Source organism: Pongo pygmaeus, chromosome 2, assembly GCF_028885625.2.
Source record: "Pongo pygmaeus isolate AG05252 chromosome 2, NHGRI_mPonPyg2-v2.0_pri, whole genome shotgun sequence".
Taxonomy (NCBI): domain Eukaryota; kingdom Metazoa; phylum Chordata; class Mammalia; order Primates; family Hominidae; genus Pongo; species Pongo pygmaeus.
Window position 1 is genome coordinate 116,875,154 of NC_085930.1, and position 19,471 is coordinate 116,894,624.

The 19,471-nt window shown below is 44.6% G+C and overlaps 1 protein-coding gene across 6 annotated transcripts in view; it reads left to right on the forward strand.

Annotated features, from left to right (window-relative positions):
- TRANK1 (tetratricopeptide repeat and ankyrin repeat containing 1) overlaps nt 1-18,649 on the forward strand; it is a 117,097-nt gene extending 98,448 nt beyond the window's left edge. For 4 of the 6 annotated variants that reach the window (XM_063662030.1, XM_063662029.1, XM_063662031.1 and 1 more), the window contains 8 exons: nt 2,988-3,076; nt 6,994-7,097; nt 7,206-7,338; nt 7,897-8,004; nt 10,487-10,632; nt 11,476-14,522; nt 15,739-15,837; nt 17,093-18,649. In XM_063662030.1, coding sequence (XP_063518100.1) covers nt 2,988-3,076; nt 6,994-7,097; nt 7,206-7,338; nt 7,897-8,004; nt 10,487-10,632; nt 11,476-14,522; nt 15,739-15,837; nt 17,093-17,193 — 3,827 coding nt within the window. In that variant the 3' untranslated portion in view covers nt 17,194-18,649. The remainder of the gene's footprint in view (nt 1-2,987; nt 3,077-6,993; nt 7,098-7,205; nt 7,339-7,896; nt 8,005-10,486; nt 10,633-11,475; nt 14,523-15,738; nt 15,838-17,092) is intronic. The other 2 variants (XM_054482114.2, XM_063662033.1) reach the window with 1 other exon arrangement.
- Nucleotides 18,650-19,471: the final 822 nt, after the last annotated feature.

The following is a 19,471-nucleotide window of genomic DNA, read 5'->3' on the forward strand; positions in this document are numbered from 1 at the left end:
TGGATTGTCATTTACTGATAAGGAAAGATGTTAAAGATGTATTGGGTGAAAGAAAAATTTAAAACAGTGTGGGTAGAATGATATAATTTATAAGTAACTTTATATTATGCAAATATAAAAACCATTTATGTGTATCAGTATATATCAGAATAGAATGTTTATGCATGTGTACATATGTATGTGTATATATACAAATACCTATTGAAGTGTTTTTAACCATCAAACCCAACTCATTTCCTGAGTTTGTTTAACAAGAACTGGGTTTGTGAGAGTTCAGCTACTGAGTTAACAGGTTGTCTGAATCTGTTTGGTTTCCGAGTTTCACAAAACAAGGAAACTAAGAGTTCAGACAGTAAGAACTCTTAGTTCAGATAGTAAGAACCGATAGTTCAGATAGTAAGGAATTAATCAGAAAACTTATCTGCATTCAGTTCCTGATTATGGGTAACAAGGGTTTAAATAGCAAGAGTTTGGAGAGATACCATGCATATAAATTCATGTATACACCTATTATTTCTGATGCAAAACTGTTTATAGTGATTATCTCGTGCTAGGATTGGTGGGTATGGGGTTGTTGAGTAGATATGGACACCTTTTACTTTTCACCTTCTTTGTGCTATTTGCAGGGTTTTTTTAAAATTGTGTATTTTTTTTTCATAATTTGCAAAGGCTACCTAACGAAGTGAAGTTCTCCTGATACGATAACTGAGAAGAGAAATAATCAGCCCTTCATGAAGGAGAAAATTGTTGTCTTTCTTGAGGGTTAGTTGTCAAGTCGTCTCCTCAAGGCCATTGTTCATTTCTGTAAGGGTAGAGCAAGGAGCAGAGTTTGGCTGCTGGAGAGAGGTTTGTCCTGAGCATTCCTCAGCCAGTTTGGAGGCTATTTCTGGTTATTACTGATGGCTCGGTTGGCGATTAGGATTAGATTTCTTATCCTAAGACTTGACTATTGTGATGGGAAAAGTCAAAGGCTAGGAGTTAAACAAAACACAGCTTCTCATAAAAACTTTCTACCTGTGTAATGACATGACCTTGTTCAGGTCCCACCTTCTCTCCCAAAGGAAAATGAGTGGATTGGCCTAGCATGGGCATTCTCAATCTTTCCTGCAGCTCATCCCCCTTTATTCCCCAAGTATGTTCTGGCATCCACTATAAGAGATCATATGGCTGGGCACGGTGGCTCACGCCTGTAATCCCAGCACTTTGAGGGGCCAAGGTGGGTGGATCACCTGACGTCAGGAGTTCGAGACCAGCCTGACCAACATGGTGAAACCCCATCTCTACTAAAAATACAAAAATTAGCCCGGTGTGGTGGTGCGTGCCTGTAGTCCCAGCTACTCGGGAGACTGAGGCAGGAGAATTGCTTGAACCTGGGAGGCAGAGGTTGCAGTAACCCAAGACTGTGCCACTGCACTCCAGCCTGGGCGATAGAGCAAGACTCCATCTTAAAAAAAACAAAAAACAAAAAACAAAACAAACAAACAAAAAAACAAAGATCGTATAAGCTAAGTGACTTTTTTAAATTTAAAAATTCAAAATGAAAACAGATTACAATTTATTTTATGTTTTGGTAGCATTAAGAATGCAAGAAAAAGTGCAGTCTTAATTACAAATTTTAAGTTGTACATAGTAAAGTCTTCTAAAGCATCTGTTCCCATTGTGTTTGGATTGAGTATGGTGATTATGCAATTTGTGTTTCTTTTACGTGGCATCTGCAGAGTTCACTGGCCCTATTCTGAGATAATATGGATGGGGTTTTGCTGTGGGAATTAAATGTCACAGGGGCACTCATAGCAGCACATATGGAGTCAGAACAAGATGCTAAGTCATCACTGTACTGCTACACAGCACCAGCAGAGGGCGAGCAGGGAGGGATCAGGTTGTGATGCTTAACCTGTGTTTTTGTACCTTCTAAACAAATCTGGCTTGTCTGCCTCACTCCCCCGTTGATATCCATTGGCCAAGTGTCTCTGATTCCTTCAGCTCTGATTTGTCTGCCAGTATTACCCTGGTATTCACTGTATTTTGTGTGTTTCATGAAGCTGTGGCTCAGAACCTGCAGGGATTGTCACCCATTGTCTAGTGATACTCTGGGGGATGCAGATGGCAGGGTGGGGGTGGGGTGCAGTGCTGAAATAGTCACCAGCAGGCTAGTGAGGATAACAGAAGGGATGGACAGCAGGTGGTGACAATGGTCTCTGTCCACCAATAGAAATGTGTCAGATTACTTATTGTGATGAGGGCAAAGTTTGCACATTTGGAAATAGTGTAAAATTTATCACCTTTTTTTCCTTGCTGAAGCCCTGGCCTGGGAGCTTGCTAAGAGCCACTTGACTTTGGGTTTTCAAGGAGGAATTTTTAATTTCTGTCTTCTGATTTGTAGTCACAGAAAAGGAAAGTAGACCAGAACTTAAAAACCAAACCACATCCTTTCTCCCCTCTACCTCCTCCTTTCAATAAACTCACAAATGTGGTTTGGTAAGTTAAAATATATCTTACATAAATACTAGAAAGACAACACAGGTCAGTCTGCTCTGACTACCATAACAGAATACTACAGACTAGATGGCCTAAACAACAGAGGTGTATTTTCTCACAGTTCTGAAGGCTAGAAGTCCAAGATCAAGGTGTTCGCAGGGTTGGTTTCTTCTGAGGCCTTTCTCCTTGGTTTGCAGCCAGCCACTCTGTGTCCTCACGTGGTCTTTCCTCTGTGCTCTCTTGCCCCTGGGGTCGCCCCGTGTTCTAATTTCTTCTAAGGACACCAGTGAGATTCGATGAGGGGCCATCCTAATGGCCTCATTTTAACCTAGTCACCTCTTTAAAGGCCCTATCTCTCTCCAAATGCAGCCACATTCTGAGGTACCGGGAGTTAGGACTTTAACAAGTGAATTTGATGGCTGGCGGAGGAGACACAACTCAGCCCATAACAACAGTTTTAAGTGAAAGAAAGCCCAGAGAAGCAAACACACTTTTCTTTCTCATTTTAGACTTTGATGATAGCATGTTCGTTAAGACCTCAACTCCTGCGGAGTGGATTGCACAGGGAGATTACTACGCCAAGCACCAGTGCTGGAAGGTAAGGGGTTGGACTAGGAGCCAGGGAATGAGGGGTCCTTGTCACGGGTGCCCTCGTCAGACCTCACAGGCAGGTTTCCCATCGTGGTGTTCGTCACCAGGAAAGGATGAGGGTAATGGTGCTTGTGCCACGTGTTCTGAAACATCAGGGCACCTCAAGATGAGGAGAGCTTCCTGTCCTGCTCCTTTTCTGGTCAGTGCAGGCATGACAACTCTTCATTTTGGCCAAGTGCCAGCATGTGCTGATAGATCATGAAGGGCTATGGCCTTTGCCCCACCAAGGAATCCTTGTATATATTTTCTTTTCCTCCTGTACTCTATGCCTAAAAGCTTTGCTATCGTCATACTGCATTTTAAAGCAGTAAAAGATTGATCTCTCATTTGATTTTTTTTCAAATTGATCAAACAGATTTGATTGCCAATCTGAGTCTGGTGAAGATAGGTTAAGCTTTTTTATTACACTGCACTGACCAATTTCCAGTTACAAGCCGTCTTAGTGGTCCTGAGAAGTTTTCTTCCAGGAAGTGTTATCTCTGCAGCAGACCTTGAAATTTTGAAACCAGGTTAAAGAGCCACGTTGCTTTTCCCAAAGTCAGCATTCCTGCACATCACAGGGTTTTGGGTGGGGCACCATGGCTGGGATATCTCCCTTGAAATAGTGGTGATGACTTCACCTGCAAGTTTTAAACACCCTATTAAAAGAGTGCTTTTTTTTTTTTGCTTTAATCTAATAACAACAAGTCAGGTCTTAGAGTCGGTTCTGCAGTTCAACAAAGTCAACATGGGCCCAGTCTCATTCCATCTCTTCCCTGTGTCATCTGCAGCTTGTCTGAGATGTTCCCTTTCATTGGTTTCCTAATGGGTGCTGTGGCAGTTCCAAGTGCTCTGTTCCCTCAGCAGCATTCCAAGCAGGAATGAAGTGCAGGCACTTTCTTCTCGTTGATCTCTCTATTTTTTTTTTTATCATAAAGTCCTCAGTGGTCTTCCTTCTATGTCTCATTGGTCAGTACTAGGTCACATATACCTTCTAGCTGCAAGAGAGTCTGGGAGAGCAATACCATCTGGCAATTTTAACCTTTTGTGGGCAGTAAGTTCCGCCAAAAGGCAAGAAAGAGAGGAGGAACTGCTGTGGGTAACTAACCAGCAGTGTCTGACACCAGAGGCATGACCATACCAAATGCACATTTCCCTAAGATTTCTCTGCCCCAGGAACCTGGAGTTCCCCATGCATGCAGCTGCAGATGCTGTTTTCTGAAACAACTGGATCTGGGTTTTGGAAAGATCACCATCTTTCTTTCTACACCTCAGTGTTCATGTTAGGAGGCTCCAGCTCCTCAAATATTACAGGAAATTATCTGTACTTTCTCTTACCGCGTTGGAACAAATGTTTTGAAACAGTGTTTTCTATGGAGGGCTTGTCCTGCTTCTCTAATGATCCTTCTTCTCATTGGAATTTCATGGAGTTGGGCCTGAGTAAAGGTTCTGGGAAGTGATGAGGACAATGAAATCACAAGTTCAGGACTTAACGGAAGCCACAGTGTGAGGTATCTGTGATCTGACATGCCTGGAGAAGGAATTTCCAATGTTTTCTCAGCTCCAGTTCTTTGAAGAGTTTTGTCTATTGTTTCAGGGAAATTGCTTTAAGTATGTAGCATATAACTTACATCTGGGATTTATCAGTTACTTCTTGCTTCATAACAATCCTGAAACATAGTGGCTTAACACAAGTCATTTATGTGGCTCACAGTTCTATGGATTGGCAGTGCTGAGTTCAGCTGAGTGGTTCTGTTCTCAGCTGAGCACCTCATGTGTCTGCAGTCAGCTGGGCATGTCTGCTTCTGGGAGTTGGCTGACTCTTGGCTCAGGGGACAGCGGGGACAGGGGTGACTGGGGTTCCTGGATCACATTTGTTTCCTCTTCCAGCAGGCTAGTCTGGATTTGTTCACATGATGCCTGAGCAGGGTTCAAAGAACGTGAACAGAAGCACACAAGGCCCCTTGAGGCCTGGCTTTGGAACTGGCCCAGTGCCGCTTCTGCTGAATTCTGTTGCCAAAGCAAATCTCAGCCTAGATCGGATGGGAGGGTAAATAGGCAGCACTCTTGATGGGAGAAGCTGGAAAGTTACACTGTAAGGGGGTGTGGACAGATACAGGGAGGAGGAAAGAACGGTGGCCACCCTGGCAATGTATTATATGGGGTGAAAAATACAATTTATGCTATTGTAGGTTTGGGTAGGTCTGGAAAGTATTTTCCTAAGTATGTAGTATTTAGCTGCAGAAGTTGACCAAGCCTCACAATTTTCTTCACTGCCCATCCTTGTTAGAATTGGAAAGAAATACTGAATGTTTGGCCATTGTTATGAAACCAAGAATTTTTTTTTTTTTTGGTGGGGCAGGGGTTGGGTGTTAGGGAGGGAAGGGAGGGATAACATGGACAGCAGGTATGGGTCTGAAATTGGAAAACTATATAAAATCTTACCCTTTATTCCCTTCAGAACACTGTTGCTGTTACCCATATGTGTTGCCCATGGATATCCAATTATTTATCGCTTTAAAAATACCTTTTGAATATTTGAATCTAAAATCTTTTTAGGGAAGCCGGCACAGATGAGACATGTTATAAAAAGCCTTATCTTCACCTGACTTTATTTTGACCCTGCTAAAGGACTTCAGGACTCAGGTGGTTTATTGAGTTTTCGGCTGCATGTCAATAAATGTTTCAGAACCACCACAGGAAGATTCATTCATTCAACAAAAAGGGAATTTAGAATACCCCTTTTCTTTCTCTACGTTCCTAGTCTTCAGCAGCTATGGGCCAAGCATTATATTTAGATCCCAGGAATCTGATGGTAAGCAAAACAGGCACATAGACCAAAGCACAGCTCCAGCTGTTGCAGGTATCACAGATGAGAGACCAGCTGCTCCCAGAAGCAACTGTCCTGGAAATAGAGGCGTGGGAACCCTTCTTTGAGGAACATAGCCTTGAACTGAAACCTGTAGAATGAATGAAGTTAACAAGACAGGGAAAGGACTGAAGAGCATTTCAGTTAGAAGGAACAGTGTGTGCAAAGGCCCTGCAATGGGAAGGAAATGGCACAGGTCACGGGAATGAAAGGAGACCCACACAGATAGCATGAAGGGAAGAGTGGTCATCCTGTCCACCTTATCAGCATGTGCCACTTAGTCCCTCCCTTGCCCACACTGAGACCTAATGTGTACATGCTGGGCAGAATGTGAACTTCCTGCCCATGTATTGTGTGCTTTGCATCATGTATTGTGTGACATAGCATCAGCACCCCTGTTTTAGAAAAGCAGCTTTCTGCTGGCAACGATCAGGGTGAAGCCTGACTCCTCTGTGACATTTGTTTGCCTACCTTATAGTCAGAGGATTTGGTAACAGATCTGCATGCCCCAGGGATCTGGATGTGTTGTGATACCATCTCTATCCCCATTTCTGCCTCCAGTATATGTACTCCAGCTGTTCTGCCAACACTGCAAAGTAGCTGTTGTACTCACCAACTGGGTCAAAGCCCAGAGGAGCCACTGGGTAACTTTGGGCCAGTTGCTCCATGGCTCTGACCTGAAGTAGCAACTATATACAATGAGAAGAATGATATTTATTGCTGTGGCTGTTGGAAGATTAAATAAGGGTGTTACTATGGTAGCTTGAAAAAATATGTATTCTGTATCTTTTCGATGGGTGCTTCCAAAAGATACCATTGAATGTGAATACTGTTGGGTTTTATCCTCCAAGACTACTTTCTTTAGAATATCTGCACCTTCCTGCTCCTCCTTCTCAGATTGGGCTGGAGCAAGACTTCATGTTTTGTCGGTACAAACTTATAATGCATGCTTTAACTGTTGTTCTGTCTGTTACCTCCATTACCTTGCTGGGAATAAAACTTTTTACCTATTCCAGGTTGCAGCCAAGTGTTACCAGAAGGGAGGTGCATTTGAGAAGGAGAAGTTGGCCCTGGCCCATGACACTGCCCTGAGCATGAAATCCAAGAAAGTCAGCCCCAAGTAAGAGTCTTGGGATCACTTCTGCTTTGCTCCGATGAGAGCAGCAGGTTAAATATTGGTGTTGGGTCAACGTTCCGTGGAAATATTATTTTGTTTTCCTTCCGCTAGGGAAAAGCAGTTGGAATATTTGGAATTGGCTAAGACCTATTTGGAGTGCAAAGAGCCAACGCTGTCCCTTAAGTGTCTGAGCTATGCCAAGGAGTTCCAGCTCTCCGCCCAGCTGTGCGAGAGGCTGGGGAAGGTATGGCTTCTAGTCCGCTGCTGCTCCAGGGAAAACTGGGCTTCACTTGAGCAGATTGAGGGGTAGGCTCGACCTCTACTCATAGCAGGAAGAGGCTGCAGTCTTCCAAGGACGGAGACACTGGCCCTGTGACTCTAAGGGAACCCTACTTTCACTACTTGTGCAAACTTTGAGGAGGCTCTGAAGACAGTATGCATGTGCGTGTGTGTGTGTGTTTGTGTGTTAATGTCTGTGTTAATATTCAGGGCCTAATATTAACCACAGGGAAGCCAAATGCTCAAGCCAAAGGGCAGAAGGGTTTTAGAATGCCCCTTTTCTTTCTCTGTGTTCCTAGTCTTCAGTCACCTTGGCTGAGTGGCCTGGCATTTAGATGGAGGTTCCTCGGCTGTGTTCCTAGTAATCAGTCTAGATCTGTACTATCCAATTCAGCAGTCACATGTAGCTATTTAATTTACAATTTAAATTAATTAAAATATAATAATGAAAAATTCACATCCTCAATCTTACTAGTCACAATTGCAAGTGCTCATTGTTAACAGAACATTTCCATCATTGCAGAAAGCTCTGTTGGACAGAGCTGCTAGTCTGGAACACAGCTACTCACAGAGTGGTCAGGAGGCTACAAACTATTATTTGTCTGCAGCAAGATTAACACAGAAGATAAAAGTAAGCAGAATTTTTTTATTGCCATTTGGCATTGCTTTGACATCCAAGTGGTGATAATCTTCCCATCAATTCATTTTTTAACATATCAATTGTGATGGATCGGAAATTTAAAATGATTTGGTCCTTTACCACAGGTAGTTGGAGAAACTGTGCTTAAGGAGCTGTGGACCATTGCATTTTCCCCTATCAGGTGTCAATATCCTTCAGTAGGAAAGGGGGTTTCCTTGTCTGTATGTGAAATATGGTGACTCATGGGATCCTCAGAGCACCCTGGGCATTGAGAGGGGTAGGAGTGGGACCTACTGGGAAGTTTGAAGTGTGGCCCCAAGTCAATGCGAAGAAGAGGATAAGGCCCTCCAGATGCTGCCTACCCTGTTCCATGTTTATTACGGGATGTGACTTCTTAGGATGTGGGAGACGGGAATGGAACAGGGATACAACGCTGCTCTTTAGAGGCAAGAAGCAGGCAAGGCACAGGAATCCCTGAAAGGAAAGCTTTCACTCCCATGGCACCTGCATAAACATTTCTTCCCGTGGGTAGAATGCATTTGGGGGCTGGGAAAAGGCAGGTGATGGATCCTGAGGATCCAGAATAAGGCTGCTGCCAAGTTGGTTGATTTGAATCTTGCCAGTCAGTTTGGGTGAGATGACCACAAGAAATGGTAAATGAGTAAGAGAAAGTGGCAGGGCCAGATCAGTAGGGCCTTGGTGACTGTGGCAAGGACTGGGCTTTGTTCAAGCATGATGGGAAGCCAGTGGAAGGCTTTGATGGGAAGAGTGACATGAAGCTAATTATCTGGATGCTCTGTGAAGAGGTCTATAGGGCAGCAAGAGCTGAAGCAGAAAGGCCAGTTAGAGTCTAGCATCAGCTTAGGCTGAAATGATAGGGCCTGGACTACCATGGTGATGGTGGAAGTGGTGGGATGGTGGCATATCTGGGAAATGTTAGGGAAACCGAGCAGACAGGATTAGCTGGTGAACTGGATGGGAACTGTGATAAGAAGAAGAGTCTAGTAGACTCTTCTGTTCATGGCAAGCCCACCATTGGTGGGTATGGGGCCCAATCATTGCATGTTATTTTGTTCATCCTCTTCTTCACAGCCAGTCTCCATTCCCATTCTTTTCTCATTGGTAGTCATTCTAATACATTTTTATATGTGCTCAAATGCATGCATTATTGAAAAATGAATAGTGGTGTCTTCTATACATATATACTTTAGGCTTATCTAGAAGACATCTTTCTCTATGTTTTACCTTTTCCATCCCTTGCTATATAGTGTTAGGTCTGGCCATGCTTCTGACAGCCATGTATTCCTGAGTGGGCATCGACTGCATTGACGAATTCATTTCCCTAGTGATGCACTTCCAGGTTGCCACTGGCTCCTGGCTCCCACACACAGCACCTTGGCACAGTATGTCTTTTTAGGGTTCTGTGAGATACTTCTTCAAGATGTATTGCCAGGAGCAGGCTTGCTGGCCTAGGGTATGCACATGCTTCACTTCACTAAGTACAGTGCCTTCGCTTTCTGGGATAGCCATTCCACTTTGTGCATGAGGGTTCTGCATTCCCCACATTCTTGACCACAGTCAGCAGATTGTGATTTTCTAATTTTTCAAACCTGGTGGATGTATTTCACTGTGGCTTTATTTTGTATTCTTCTGATTGTCAGTAAAGTTGAGAATTTTTATTTATTTGTTAGTCATTCAAGTTTACTCCACTGTAAACTGCCAGTTTATATCCTTTGCCTAGCTTTCTGTTGTGTCTCGAGGAAAGTCTTTTTCTTGTGGTTGCAAGAATTCTTTTTGTCTAGACAGGCCCAGTCTAGTACAGTAGCCATTAGCCATGTGTGACTCTTTAACTTTAAAATAATTAAAATTAAATTAAATTAAAAGTTCAGTTCTTTGGTTGCATTACCCACATTTTAAAGGCTCAACATTCAGATGTGACTAGTAGTTAGATTGGATAGCAAAGAAACAATACATTTTCGTCTTCACAGAAACTTCTATTGGACAGTACTGATCTAAGTGTTATTTTTTTAAAATTTAGTTTATTTCATGTGTGTTTTGTTGAGCAGTTTTGATGTATCAGTTTGATCCATCAGTTTTTCTCCTGAAATTTGTGTTTTGGGTTTTGTTGATTATGTTATTTTTGGAAGTCACGTGAAGACTCCTTCCACTTGAGTGTGACCTCAAGGTCACAAAGATATTCTCACACATTTTCCCACAGTAGTTTCCACATTTAGATCTTTAATCTACCTGGGGCTTACCTCTGTGTGTGCTGTGAGGTTGGGATTTAACTTTATTTTTCTCCCTTTAAATAATTGGTTTGCCTAATATTATCTATGTTATAGGGTTTTTAACTGGATTCTAACAGAAAGCGGACATATGACTATCCTCTTTATTATCCTCTTGTGGTATTGGTTTAAGATTAGAAAGTTAATCATGAGTACTCTAAATAAAAGTAAAATTTACTCCATCCTAGATAAGAGATGCTGCCTACTTCTATAAGCGAAGCCAGTGCTACAAAGACGCTTTCAGATGCTTTGAGCAGATTCAGGAATTTGATCTAGCACTCAAAATGTACTGCCAAGAGGAGCTTTTTGAAGAAGCTGCTATTGCAGTGGAAAAGTAGGTGGTTTTATTCTCTCCCTTTCTCCCTCTCTTCCTCCCACTTCTCTCTGGGGGCAGCCTGCTCTGGGTGGTGCTATCCTGCTGCTTCTGACATGGCTTGACCACATTGCTCTCTTTCCACTTAAGCGATGGCCTCAGTGCTGGGTCAGCAGCTCTTTGAGAGCAGGACTCTATTTTCCAGTCTCTTTATAAGCTTTGACACAGTGTCACAAAGAGAGGGGGGCTGAGGGGGATGGGAGTATGTTATGAGTGTGTATATATTGACGTATTCTGACTTCCATCAGCAGAATAAAGGGGAGTCCTTCAGATCTTCATTAATCTCACAGGAACCCAACTAATGCACACCTGCTAAAAGAGAAGAATCACAAGTTGGGTAATAAGGGGAAGACTGGTGTAATTGCTGATGCATGTGCAGCCCCCATTTCATCCTTTCTCATTTTATCAAACTGAACAGAGTTGTAGACCCAGATGATTATGATGCTTTTATGAGAACCAAAGAGATGTTTTTCAAGGATAATTTAGACTATGCATAACATTTGCCCTATAGATTGACTTTCGGATTTCACTCCCAGTTGTTTGAGTTACACCTCCACTATATTTCATTAATTAAGCACACCAATTCCTGATTGAAGCATAAGGAATTTATTCATTATTATTATACTGGTAACAGTGTAAAATAAGGCCTTTGTAAAAATATTTGAATGCTTGACAAGTTTAGGTTTTATTTTGTAATATCTACATGTGGGAGTTTTATTTAAGTTGCTCTGCACTGTATTTTGGAGGAAATTTTCTATTGATTGGGTGATGGCAAGTTGACATTTGTGTCCTTTGTCTTTGCAGGTATGAAGAAATGCTAAAGACCAAGACCCTTCCCATTTCCAAGCTCTCCTATTCTGCCAGTCAGTTTTACTTGGAAGCTGCAGCAAAGTATCTGAGTGCAAATAAGATGAAGGAAATGATGGCTGTCCTCTCAAAGCTAGACATAGAAGACCAGCTGGTGTTCTTGAAGTCTCGGAAACGCTTAGCAGAAGCTGCAGACCTGCTGAACAGGGAAGGTAGGGGAGAAGAGGCTGCCCTGCTGATGAAGCAACATGGCTGCCTCCTGGAGGCTGCCAGGCTCACTGCTGACAAGGACTTCCAGGCCTCATGTCTGCTGGGGGCCGCCCGCCTCAATGTGGCCAGGGATTCCGACATAGAACACACCAAGGACATTCTGAGAGAAGCACTTGATCTCTGCTATCAAACTGGCCAGTTGTCTGGCATTGCCGAGGCCCACTTCCTGCAAGGGGTAATCCTGAGAGACTTTCAGAAGCTCAGGGATGCCTTCTTCAAGTTTGACACGCTCAACCACTCAGCTGGAGTGGTGGAAGCACTCTACGAAGCAGCCAGCCAGTGTGAGGCCGAGCCTGAGAAGATTCTGGGCCTGGCTCCAGGGGGCTTGGAAATCCTCCTCAGTCTGGTCAGGGCTCTCAAAAGAGTGACCAACAATGCTGAGAAGGAAATGGTCAAATCTTGCTTTGAGTTTTTTGGGATTTCCCAGGTGGATGCCAAGTATTGCCAGATAGCTCAGAATGACCCTGGGCCCATATTAAGAATAATTTTTGACCTGGATTTGAACTTGAGAGAGAAGAAAACAAAAGATCATTTTTTGATAATGACTGATCAAGTGAAATTAGCCCTAAACAAACACCTTTTGGGCAGGCTGTGTCAGATCACACGGAGCCTACTTGGGAAGACCTACCGAGGAGTCTGCATGAGGTTTATTGTAGGCTTAAAATGTGAGGATGAAAACTGTGAACATTTTCACAGGCCTTTGCGGCGTTGTGAAGCCAAGTGTTTAGTTCAGTCGAAAATGAACTTGGTGGCAATCAACGGGTTGCTTTTGGAAGCCAAAAAAGTATTCCCTAAAATCTTAGCAGAAGAACTTAAAGAAATTGATTATATTTTGTCTACAGATATGTATGGATTTTGCAAGTCCATTCTGGATGTCCTTTTCCCTAAGCATTTCCATCAGAGAGTGTTGTCAGAAAACCCCATGGCATGCAAAGAAATCCTCAAACCAAATTACAAATCCTTCCGGTTCTACAGATTTGCTTTGAAAGAGTACATCCACTTTCTGTTTGAAAACGAAAGCGCACGCAACCGCCGGGAATCCACAGACCTGTGGCTGAGTGCCATGCAAGCTTTCCTTCTCTCTTCCAACTACCCGGAAGAGTTTGAAAAGCTGCTCCACCAGGAGGAGGACAACTACAACAGGGAACTCAAAGCTCTAGAGTCTGAAAAGGATGAAAGGGGCAGGGGGAGAGGCAGCAGGATAAAAGGAATAGAAGGGAAATTTGGCATGCTGGCACCCAACAGGGATGATGAAAATATGGACAAGACCCACCTGTGCTTCATCCGGCTTCTGGAGAATTGCATTGATCAATTCTATGTGTACAGGAACCCAGAAGACTACAAGAGGCTCTTTTTCCGTTTCATGAATGTCCTCATCAAGAGGTGCAAAGAACCACTCATCCCCAGCATTGGAAACACGGTAGCCCTCCTGGAGTTCCAGTTCATCCACTGTGGGGTGGTGCTGGCCCGTCTCTGGAAGAATGTCATTCTGTGCCTCCCCAAGAGCTACATTGCACTCTTGCACTACTGGGAGTTCCTGTTTAGCAAGAAGGACAAGGAGCTTGGGGATGTGTTCTCCATCATTCAGGAATACAAACCCAAGGACGTGACAAGAGCCATTCAGGATTTCCGGTTCCATCTCTCCTACCTCGCCAAGGTGCTATGTGGCTATGAGAATGTGAACTTCAACGTCCTGCTTGATGCCTTCAGTGAAATAGACTATGTGGTCTCAGGTGAGGCTGAGCGGACACTGGTGCTGTGCTTGGTGATGCTAGTGAATGCTGAGGAGATCCTGCAGCCATACTGCAAGCCTCTCCTGTATCGCCACTTCCGGGAGATTGAGTCAAGGCTGCAGCTCATGAGCATGGACTGCCCTGGCCAGGTTCCCGAGAGGCTCCTGAAGGTGGTGAAGCGGGTCTTGGTGGCAGTCAATGTGAAGTCTGTGGCTGAGGCACTGCAGGACCTGCTCTTTGAGCGGGATGAAGAGTACCTAATGGACTGTGACTGGCGGTGGGACCCTGTGCACACCAAAGGGTCCATAGTCCGTGGCCTCTATTATGAGGAGGTCAGACTAAACCGCCTTCTCTGTTTGGACCCCGTGGACTACTTTGCTGAACCTGAGTGTGAGTTTGGCCAGGATGAGATGGATGAACTGGCATTAGAAGACCGAGACCACGTCCTGGCCACCATTCTTTCCCAAAAGCAACGGAAGGCCTCCATACAGCGGAAGTTGAGGAGGGCATGCCTGGTGGTTTCTCTGTGCATCAGTTGGAGGAGAAGAGTGGGCACCCAGATGGAGCGTGTCAGGGAGGAGGCCAGGGAGCCCAGGGCTGGGAACTTCAAAAAGGCAGACGTGGACAGGACCCAGTGTGACCTATGTGGAGTGAAGTTTACCCGTGGCCCAGAGAACTATTTCAGCCCCAGCAAAGCATTTGAGGGGGCAGCTTCCGAGGTGGCAGTCCTTTCCAGGGCTGAGCTGGAAAGGGAGGAGTGTCAGGAGAGGAACAACGAGTCTTACGAGCAGCATATCCATCTAGAACACCACCAGAGGCAGCAAGTGGCCTACCAGAAATACTCAGAATTTTTCCACGAGAAGGTGGACCCGGCCATTGATGAAGGCAAGCTTGTGATGCAGGACATCGAGCAAAGTGTATGGATCCACAGTCACGTGGGCTCCAAGGAGCACAGCCACATGCTGCAGAAGGTCCAGGAGCACATCAAGAGGGTTTCAGATATGGTGGAGGACCTCTACAGGCGGAAGGCCTGGGCTGGTGGTAAGGATCTGCAGAGATGGGGGCCCAGGCGGAGTGAGACCTGGGCTCTGAGGACATTTCTCAGGGTTAAGTTCCTTGTAGTGGCTTCTGACTTGGGGATGGTGGAATCTTGGCCTTAGAAGAAATACAAATGAGGAATGTATATTCTCAAGTTATAGCAAACCTCATTGTTTGGATTACCCCTCCCCCAGTTAAAAGTTTGTCATTATCCTTGGCTTGGGATGGTTTCCCCAGGTACTCCGGAAACTTGCATGCCTCTTCCTACAGAGGGTTAAAAGCTTGTGTAGAATGAATCGCTTTCTCTCCTGGCAGTCAGAATGATTCTTGCCAGAATAATCTGTGGAGAAGATATAGGGAAAATGTTTAAAGTGTTGAGAAAACTCTTTAAGGTTCTCTTGACCCATTCATCCCCTGACTAAGATCTGGAAGTGTGTAGCTGGTCTAGCTGGTCTCTTCCTTTTAGGAGGGTCTTTAAGTCATACCCAGTGTGAGCCTTTAATAGAATTCTTACGTAATTTTAGAATCAGATTTCCCGTTTTTTTTTTTTGTTTTTTTTTTTTAAATAGAGGTGGAGTCTCACTGTGTCACCCAGGCTGGAGTGCAGTGGCGTGATCTTGGCTCACTGCAACCTCCGCTTCCTGGGTTCAAACGATTCACCTGCCTCAGCCTCCCAAGTAGCTGGGATTACAGGTGCCCATCACCGTGCACAGCTAATTTTTGTATTTTTAGTAAAGACATGGTTTCATCATGTTGGCCAGGCTGGTCTCAAACTCCTGACCCCAGGTAATCTGCCTGCCTTGGCATCCCAAGGTGCTGGGATTATAGTTCCCTGGCTTTTTTACCAGCTACTTCTTATCAACACTGAGTAGAAGTTATGTATAAATTTTGTGTAATTGCATATTTTAAAATGTTCCTTAATTCAGATACTCTTTCCAGTTTAAGGTTTAATGACATTTTGGACACAAGTGTCTTAGAAAGGTTTGAAGTTGTGGCAGTCTCTATAGACATACAGTAATGGCGTCAGGCTAGCCTTTAATTGTAGTTTATGCTTGTAGCAGCAGAAGGCAGCTTTGGTCCCTTACCCCATAAGGAGGGCTCTTTTCAGGGAAAACATAGAGACCAGCTCTTGGGATGTGGGGGCTTTGGGTCTAGTAATTGGTGTTCTAGTTCCTGCAATGGCATCTTTACTCAGAGCCCTGTTCTTTGGTTTCTGAAGCGGAGGAGGCGATGACTCGGCTGGTCAACATTCTGATCCTGTCAGTCAGGGATGCACGAGACTGGTTGATGAAAACAGAGACCCGCTTAAAGAAGGAAGGTAAGGTGTCTTGATTCTGGGGACAGGTAACACTTTGGGTCCTGTGGTTCTTATTACTGCTGGCTCCCGGGGGGAATCTGAAGTGGGGCAGCCCAGCAATGTCAGTAGTGGACTCTCACTGTCTAGGAGCATCACCTCCAGTGACTCAAATTACTAGCAACATAATATCTGAGTTTTCTTAACTGATTATGAGGGCCATTATTCTGGGCATGTGTTAGTTGCCATAAACCTCTTGCTGCTCATGAGCTGTTACTGATAATGCTCAGTCACTGCACATACTCAATACAGTGACTCCCAAGGATGGACAAAGCATTGCGAAGCTATCCCTCGAGAAATGTTTTCCTGTGTCAATCAGTCATTTAAGTCAGTGGATAGTTATTGAGGTTCTAGTATATATTAGTGTTGTTCTGGGCCTGGGGATATACTTCTGAATAAAACAAACAAAATCCCTGGGGAAACTTAAATGCTTCTTCCTACAGAGAGTTAAAAGTTTGTGTAGAATGAAGCACTTTCTCTCCTGGCAGTCAGAATGATCTTGCCAAGTTATATGTGATCCAGAATGTTTTTCCTTTTGCCCATTCCAGCCACAGGACCACATTCCTTCTTGCTCCGAGTATTTCATCAACCCCAGATGTCCCTGGAAAATCCAGACCCCAGAGGTGGGGAAAACGTGAAGGGACTTGGCACAAACGTCTGTGCCAATAAAAAATCTTTAGCATTTAGTCCCTTCTGGGGTCTTGGATTTTGTGATGTGTATTTCAAAGGGAAGAGAATTGGTATACCAATTCAAGTGTATGGTTGAGTTTATTTTTGCTTGATTTCTTTGTTATTTAAAAGGCCTCTAAAATAGGGCCAGAGGAACCAGCCTATAAAGGAACTTAATTCTGGAGAAGGGTGTTTACTCTGACTCTTTTTGGGAGTCATCAGTACTCAAAGGAAATCTCTCTTTCTCTGGCACCCTGGCAGAAAGTTTTATTTCATTAATTTAAACCAATGATTACAGAGACACTAGGTTTTACTAGGATGCTATATTTTACAGTGGATTGGAAAAAAAGATCACCACTCTGCCCTTCCTTCCTTCCTTCCTTCCTTTCTTCTTTCCTTCCTTCCTTCTTTCCTTCCTTCCTTCCTTCTTTCCTTCCCTCCCTCCCTCCCTTCTTTCCCTCTTCCTTCCTTCCTTCCTTCCTTCCTTCCTTCCTTCCTTCCTTCCTTTCTTTCTTTCTTCCTTTCTTCCTTTCTTTCTTTCTTTTTTCAGGTATTGTTCAGGAAGATGATTATGAAAATGAAGTTGAAGACTTTGGTGAGCTTCGTCCTAGAAGGCGTTCTCGGAAATGTGGAAAGCAGAGAAAATGCTAATGTCCACACAGCTGCAGCCTCCTCATCCTTCGGAACATTCCACTCTGACTTAGAATTCTGAGTGCTGGGGCAGAAGACAAAAAGAATGTGAATTAGCATTTTAAAAGTAGGGGAGTCTAACAACACCATTGCTTTTTGTTCTCATTACCTCTCTTTCAGTGGCTTAGGATCTGATTGCTCCCTCACCTCTAAAGTGTTTCCAAGTAGAGTCTAGCAGTATTAGTTCCCCCGACAAACAAGTTCAGGTAGAGAAGCTGTAGTCGAAGGGAATGTTGGGACTCCTCACTGCATGGTCCCTGGGGCATCTGGCTCAACCCCATCATGACATGAGTTGGTAGCAGAGGACTAGGTGTTAAGACAGACTCTCCTCACCTCAGTTGCTACTGCTCTGGGCCAGGAAATCTCTCTATGGATTCCCTCATCTCCTGCCACACTGCTGCAGCATCAAGTGTGCTATGAGAGCTGTATGCGCCCAGGGGTGGGCCCTGCCACTGGCCACCCCGAGCCCAGGATGCATTCTGGTCATCTCTGGGCCCACTTGTAGTGTAGTTTCTTCTGTTAGAGATGTTAGCCTTTTCTCTCTGTGGCGACTTTTCTGCCTTCCCTCCCTCTGTTTTTTGTGATCATTCTTAGCTACCTGTGCCAAGTCACAGTTAGACTACCTCAGAATGTAGTCAAGAATTCACCCAGTGTTCTTTGGATGTCCCTTCCCTAGAGGGAAAGGCTGGGGAATGTTGCTGGGAGCATTCCCAGCTGCCTCTCCAAAGTGGTCCTAACTCTGCCTTGGCTATGGTGCAGACATTCCAAAAAGTGTTTTGTATACAGCCCTGTACATCTAGTTTTCTTGGTTCCCCCTGGCAAGTTTGCTACCCTAGCTTAGGCTGACGTTCTGATGAGTCTCTGCTTGCTGAGCTCATCACTGTGGGACAGTGACCTGCAGAGCTGCAGGTTGGAGCAAGTGGACAGAGGAGGAAGCCAGCTAAGCCAAATCCGTCACTGCCACTTGGCTGGCAGGCCTTATAAGAGGGCGGATCTGGGCCCGTTTGCAGGAGGCCATTGCCTACCCTCTCCCCACAGTGAGCCAGCAGCCATCAGCTGATCCCACTTGGGAAACCTTCATTCCTCTCTGATGGTTACTGCCCACCCTTACCCCACCCCTCAGCTCAGCCTGGTATGGAAGGCCAGGTGCACGTTGGTCTTTGATTGTTCTGTCCTCACAGCAGAGCCAGCTTTCCCCCCATGTTGCTGCTGCTTTTGCTGCTCATGCTGCTCATTGTTTTCTCTTCCTTGTCTTTCCAAATTGTTTCCTTGAAATGCTTGTTTCCAATTTTTCTTAGATTATGTTTCTAATTTTTATTCCAGGTGGTTTTTTTTCTTACTTGACAGAAAAAAAGAAAACCCCAACAATATCTTGCTGTATTATCACATTTTTTATAAAGTTAAAGCATTTCTCTTACATGCTGCTGTTTTATTTCCAGTCTCTACTCAGAGTAAGGGGGTAAATCTTGGAGCTGGTTCCCCCTGGTCAGCTGATTGATGCTGGCCAGGACAGAAGCTTTCTGTGCCTTCAGAGATTCAGAAATCAAGGGATAGAGAAAAAGCCCAGTCTAGGACTTCCAGCTGGTTGGTGTTCTCGAGGGCCCACCTCGTGCACATTCTTTCCAATCTGGATGCTCCCAAGCATACACGGTTTGGACAGTAAGGAGTTTTGTCTGTACCATGTACTGGGGCTTTCCCAACAAGGAACATTGCCCTGGAAGGCAGGAGACCTGGAATCAAATTCCTCTCCTGTTCCTAACGAGCTGTGTAATGCCGGGTGAGTCAGGTCTATTCAACCCTGAGCACCTTCATGCCGCACTACATAGGAGCCTCATGATCTGGTGTAGGAGAGAGATGGAAATGTGAGAAAAGAGTGGTGACAGACATGTGTATTGCATGGGTGGTAAATGCATTTACATAACTCAGCTGGGCCTCAGTTTCCCCTTTTGGGAAAGTGGTCTAAGGTCCCTTCCTGCCTGATGCAGAGTGGTTCTGTAAGCTGTTGCCATGGTTTTGCGTACCCTCCAGTCTTGGTGCTGGGATGCCTGTGTTTGCTTGCATCTGGTGAGCTGGACAGCTCTGAGTCTTAGCAAGCAAAGCATTTGATCTTACCCTTTAGAATTAAAGAGGTTAGAAATGGGACAGGTGATCCTGCTGTCATATCTTTATTGGCACTGTCCAGTAGAACTACCTGAGAGATCACCCCCAAAAATCTGACTCCTCAACTCATAAAGCTCCT